The 6,000-nt window shown below is 41.6% G+C and overlaps 1 protein-coding gene across 2 annotated transcripts in view; it reads left to right on the top strand.

Moving 5' to 3' along the window:
* CTNND2 (catenin (cadherin-associated protein), delta 2) overlaps nucleotides 1-6,000 on the top strand; it is a 1,564,764-nt gene that overhangs the window by 1,546,644 nt on the left and 12,120 nt on the right. For both annotated transcript variants that reach the window (XM_006893173.1, XM_006893172.1), the window contains one exon: nucleotides 5,219-5,292. In XM_006893173.1, coding sequence (XP_006893235.1) covers nucleotides 5,219-5,292 — 74 coding nt within the window. The remainder of the gene's footprint in view (nucleotides 1-5,218; nucleotides 5,293-6,000) is intronic.

Genomic DNA, 6,000 nt, shown 5'->3' with positions numbered 1-6,000 from the left:
ATTGATCTATGTGTCTGTCATTGTACCAGTACCATGCTGTCTTTACCACTACGGCAGTGTAGTAGGATTTGAAATCAGGGAATGAGATACCTCCTACCGTTCTTCTATTCTTAAGGAGTGCTTTGCTTATTCGGGGCTTTTTCCCATTCCATACGAAATTGGAGATTGCCTTGAGTTATTGCACACTTAATAGGCAGAGTATAGTATAAACGTAACTTTTTTTTTACTTTTTAAAATTAATTTTAATTAAAGTTTAAAGAGACTTTGTATTTCCATTCATTTATTGTTGCACTTTTCTCCCTGTCCAGCCCTTCCCCCCAATATGTTCTCTCTTTGAAAAGTAAAAGAAAAATTCTTTCCTTGTTATACAACCCTTCTCCCCAACTCTACTCCACTATACTGCCTTCACTCTGGACTCCTGTCATGACAATAATACCTTCTTATATATCCCTTGTACACAGTTCTATCCCTTGTCTGTTTCAATGCAGTCTACATTATTTATCTTCTCTTTCTTAGTTTTCCCTCAACCCTGATGCCAGTCCCATTTTACAACAGTGGCACTAAGCAATATTTGTTCCTTTGTGACTGAGATATTACACTCAGCCTAATGTCCTCCACGGTCACCCATTTTGAATAGTATTTCATGAATTCCTTGTTTTTCAATGCAGTGTGGTATTCCATTGTGTGAATATACCACAGCTTCTCAATCCATTCGTTTGTTGATGGGCACTTAGGTTGTTTCCAGCTCTTTTTTATTGTGAACAAAACCACAGTAAACATGGGTGTGCATATATCTGGTTGGGTGGCAGTTACAGTTTCTTTAGGGTATATTCCCAGTCATGGAATTGCTGGGTCAAATGGCATTTCTATTTGCAACTTTTTGAGAAAGCGCCATACAGCTTTCCAGAGTGGTTGCACCATTTTACACTCCCACCAACAGTGAATAAGTGCTCCAGTTTCTCTGCAAACTTGCCAGCATTTGATATCTGCTGTTCTCTTAAGTTTGCTATTCTTACTGGGGTGAGATGATATCTCATAGTTGTTTTGAAAACATAACTTTTTTATGCACCAAGAAACCAAAACTTCATGTGGCCAGCTTTACTTTTTTGATATGATCTGGAACCCAAACCTGCAAAATCTCCAAAGTGTACCTGACCTGATGTCCAAGTTCTACTCCCCCCAAAAATGCATTTTATTGTAAGCAATAGGAAAGGGGGAGGAAACACCCTCAAACTCTCCTTTGTTCTTGAGAGTACGTTTTTATATGTACTTTACCACTCTGATATTTAAAATAATTAATTTCAATGAAAATTTACAGAGACTGAATTTCCTTGATTCATTGTTACACTTTTCTCCCTGTCCCCCCAATACACTCTTCTCTTTGAAGTAAAAGATAAAATCTCTCATTGTTTTACAATCTCTCCCCCCAGGTCCACTCCACTATGCAGCCTTCATTCTGGACTTCTGTCGTGACAATAAACCTAATCACATATCCCTTTTAAACAGTTTTCTCCCTCATCTGTTTCAATGCAGTATGCATTATTGAACCCATCTTTCTCAGTCTCTCCCCAACCTCGATATCAGTCCTGTTTTACAACAGTGGCACCATGCAGTATTTGTCCTTCTATTACTGAGATATTTCACTCAGCATAATGTCCCCCAGTGTCACCCATTTTGAATAATATTGCATGAGTTGCTTACTTTTCAATGCAACGTAGTATTCCATTGTGTGAATATACCACAGCTTCTCTATTCATTTGTTTGTTGATGGGCACTAAGTTGTTTCCAACTCCTTGCTATTGTGAACAAAGCCGCTATAAACATGGGTGTGCATGGCAATTTTTTTTAAGACTCATTCATCTGAGAACTTGGCAGTGAATAAGGATGACAGAAGAATAGATACCTTTGAGCTGTGGTGTTGGAGAAGAGTACTGACTATCCCGTGGACTATCAAAAGAACTAACAGATATTTCCTGGAAAAGATAAAACCAGAATGCTTCTTAGAGCTAAAGATGATCAGGCTTCATCTCACATATTTGGGGTGTATTGCTAGGAAAGGCTAATCCTTAGAGAAGGGTGCTTGAAAAGGTGGAGGGACAAGAGAGTATGACCCTCAATGAGATGGGCAAACACAGTGACTGCAGCAGTGAGTTCAAGTGTGTCAGAGATGAGGAGGACGGCACAGGATATGGCAGGGTTCAGACCCATTGTCCCTAAGGTCACTTTGAGTCATACTCAATTTGACAGCACCTGACAGCAAGAAGCAGTAGGAGTGGCACCATCCAATCTGTGTCATGAAATGATGATGCTGGCTGGTGGTAGTGAGATGGGTTATGGAGCAGAGCTGGACAGAGAGAAGCCCAGGATATTATGGAGTCTGTGGTCCATGAAGTGGTCCCCATAAATCAAGTGGAAGGAATAGAGAGCTTTCAGATCAGAGAGAGCGAGTCAGTGTGATGTTTTTTGTTGAAAAGGGTTCATAGTCTTCACTTGCCAAACAACATTCCCCAGGAAGAGTTTTACTGCATAACCCTTACGATTACATAGGTAGTATATTCGTTTCATAGGGCATTCATAATAAAATACCACAAGCCGGGTGCCTTATGAGAGCATAAATGCATTGTGTCATGGTTCTTGAGACTAAGAATTGGATCTTGGGGTATTGGCAGGGTACATCCTCTCCCAGCTTCTGGCAGCCCCAGTCGTTATTCGGTAGATGGATGCGTTTTGACCTGATCCTTGTTTGTCTCTTTATTTACTTTTTTTTTTTTTTAGGTTGGGTTTTTGTTATTGTTGTTGTTGTTTTTGTTTTATTGTGGAGTCTGTCCTCTTTAGAAAGACATCACTAGATGTACTTAGGATTTATCCTAGTCCAGTATGGCCTCACAGTTGTGGAGATGGGCAGGTTCAGGCAGGGTTTCAATCCTTGTATATGAGACAGAAGCAACTCAACATCTGCTAACAATAATGAGTATGGCCTTGTGTTTAATAGCATTTTTAAGAACTTTCTTTCCAAACAAGGTCACTATCATGGTGATCAGGTGTTGGGATTTCAACATGGTTTCTTGGAAGACTCAATTCAGTCCATAGTAGGTAATGATTATGAACGGAGTAGTAAGTTTTGATATTGGCCTTGAATTTGTGAAGCCATTTATGGAGTGTCCTTATTTAGTTATTGTGCAGATATGGTTTGCTGCCATTGAGTTGGCTACATCTCATGGTGGCCCAAGTACAACAGAATAAAATAGTGCCCAGTTCTTTATCTGAGAGTATTTTGTTAGGCTCTGTAGCATTCCATTGGTTAATTTTAGGCAATAGATTATTATGGGTTTTTTCCCCTAGTCTGTCTTAGTCTGAAAACTCTATGGAAACTTGCCCACCCTGGGTGGCCCTGCTAGTATCTAAAATACTGGTGGCACAGCTTCCAGCATCCCAGTAATAGGCACGTCACCACAGTACAGCACAATGGCAGAGAGGTGGTAGACTCCCTAGATTGTTGTTTGTTGTTAATGTGCCATCAAGCTCCCTGTGACTCATGGAGACCCCATATACAACAGATGTGAACCCTGCTCAATCCTGAGCCAACCCTGTTGTCTCTGATACAACCACCCCCATTACCCCAGTCACCGAGTCAATCCATCTCATCCATGTCTTCCTCTCTTGCACTGTCCCTCCACCCTCCCAAGCATAATATCCTTTTCCAAGGACTGGTCCCTCCTTGCAGCATGCCCAAAGTATGTCAGATGGAGCTTCAGAATCCTTGCCTCCAAAGAGCAACCTGATTTCACCCTATGCAAGACAAACCTATGTGTTCTTAGCAGATAGACTTCATAGATGTTGTTGTTGTTATTGATTGCCTTCAAGTCAAACATTACTCATAGTGACCCTATGAACAAAAGGTCTGAAGCCTTTCTGTAACTATGGACATTTATCAAAGTTCATAGGGTTACAAGAGGCATGTTGTTTAGGAAGTGGATGCCACTCCTACTTCCAAACCTGTCTTAAACTGGGAGCTCCCCCAAACATTGTCCACCTTAGGTAACCATTATAGCATTTGACACCCAATGGCACAAGGTTCAGCATCCTAGCAACCCCAGTTTACCTCAGTACAGCATATTAACAGAAGAGTCCAAAATATTAAAAACAACCAACTTTAAATACAAAGGCCATCCCCGAGGTCTTGTTGACTTTAAACAAGAGGCATAAATAAAAAATCAACCAATATAGTATGTTGTTGTTGTTATATACTGTTGAATCACCTGCAATTCATAGCAACCCTATGTGCAGCGGCTCTGAATATTTCCCTGTCCTGAGCCAGTCCCACTAATTTTGACACACCAACTTCCATTGCCCCAGATACTGTGTCAGTCCATCTCATCCAAGGTCTGCCTCTCCTGTGCTGTCCCTCCACAATTCCAAGCATGATGTCCTTCTCCAAGGACCAGTCTCTCCTGGCCACATGCCCAAAGTATGTGAGGTGGAGCTTCAATAGGAAAGCAAAATATAAGACATTCATGTTTCTAGAATCTTTTATACCCAACTAACATAACTTCTATAAATCCAAGACCATGATGCAGTTATGTGGGGAGTGGTTTCCCATCTGATAAACTTTAAGAACTCAAGGTGTGGAAATGAACCGTGGGAAACTGCTGCCCAAGCCTTTGGAGGTTGTTGGCCAATGGGGAAAGCCCCCATCCATTTCCATCAAATCAGAGGCTGGTCAGATGACCAGCTAGGAGGCTACTATCTCTTAATGTTCCCCCATGGGACCTTTGAGAAATGAACTGTCTGGAAGATGAGCAAGCATTTTTGTGAGCTCAAATTAGACACTTACTCTTGGCATTCTTCAGCTAAAAATGAAGCTGCTGATAGATTCCCCCAGGCTCCAGGGCAGGTGACAAGCTTCTATTATCCTCTATCTTCTATCAACAGTGAAGTCAAGAAAACATGCATTATTACCATCTGTTTGCCACACCTGCCCTGACCCTCCCAGTAAGGTTCACAGAGTCGACATGCTACCAAAATGTTATAGAATAACTATTCTTCTTTCCCCATGTCTGCAGAAAAAAAAAATAAGGGCTCAAGGCCAAGAAATTTCTTCCACTTGGAATGGCCCACCAGAAGCCAAGTTTTGTGAGGACAAGAGTGTGTCTGGTTACCATGCTTCCTGCTTTCAGAACCTTGTTGGTAATACTTTTGTTTCCCTTTTTTATTTCAGCTCCAAATACTGGAATTTCAACATTGTATAGAAATTCATATGGTGCGCCCACTGAAGACATCAAACATAACCAGGTAAAGTCAACACAATTCGTGGGGAATCATTCATTCATTTGGCTCACATGCAGTATCCACAAGACTGTCTTAATTTGGACAAGAGGTAGGCCTTGAAGGGTTGTAGATTGCCAGCTGTGGGGTCTCATGAGGAAGTGAGAGTTATACAGGAAGCCTAGAGACCATACAAAATGTAGTGCTCACACATCCCAGAGAGGAGATTAAAGAATGGGTCATTGGAGGACTGCCTGGGGACAAGGCAGAAGCAAACTGGAACTGTCATTGAAGGATATTTAAGAAAGCAGGATAGGGTCATGGGTAAGGGATCTCCAAAGTCTTTGGGTGAATTTCAAAGTCTTTAGTGCACTAAATACTAAAACCAAACCCATTGAACTCAAGTCTCTTGTAACTAACAGCAAACCTATGGTACATTTGCACTGGGAAGGAGGAACCTTGAAAGAGCAAGACTAGGGATAGGCAAAGAGTGACTTAAACTGTGGAGGGTCAAGACAGGCATGGCCGTGTTAGAAAACTGGAGAAAGGGCAACTAAGACAAGTCATAGACCTTAAGGCTGCAAGCAATGCAGGCCATTAACTGGCCATGAGGCATCAGGATCAGATTATGCAGTAAGCAAGGTATGCCCAGGTCCAGTTATACCTTCCAGCCAATCTGCAGTGTTCAATTACCTGCTTCCCACCATGTCAGAGATGTGTGGCACCCATGAAGGA

Source organism: Elephantulus edwardii, unplaced genomic scaffold (genome assembly GCF_000299155.1).
Source record: "Elephantulus edwardii isolate Elephantulus edwardi_28Jun2011 unplaced genomic scaffold, EleEdw1.0 scaffold00125, whole genome shotgun sequence".
Taxonomy (NCBI): Eukaryota; Metazoa; Chordata; class Mammalia; order Macroscelidea; family Macroscelididae; genus Elephantulus; species Elephantulus edwardii.
The sequence above is the reverse complement of the archived record's forward strand: the minus strand, read 5'-3'. Positions and strand labels throughout refer to the sequence as shown.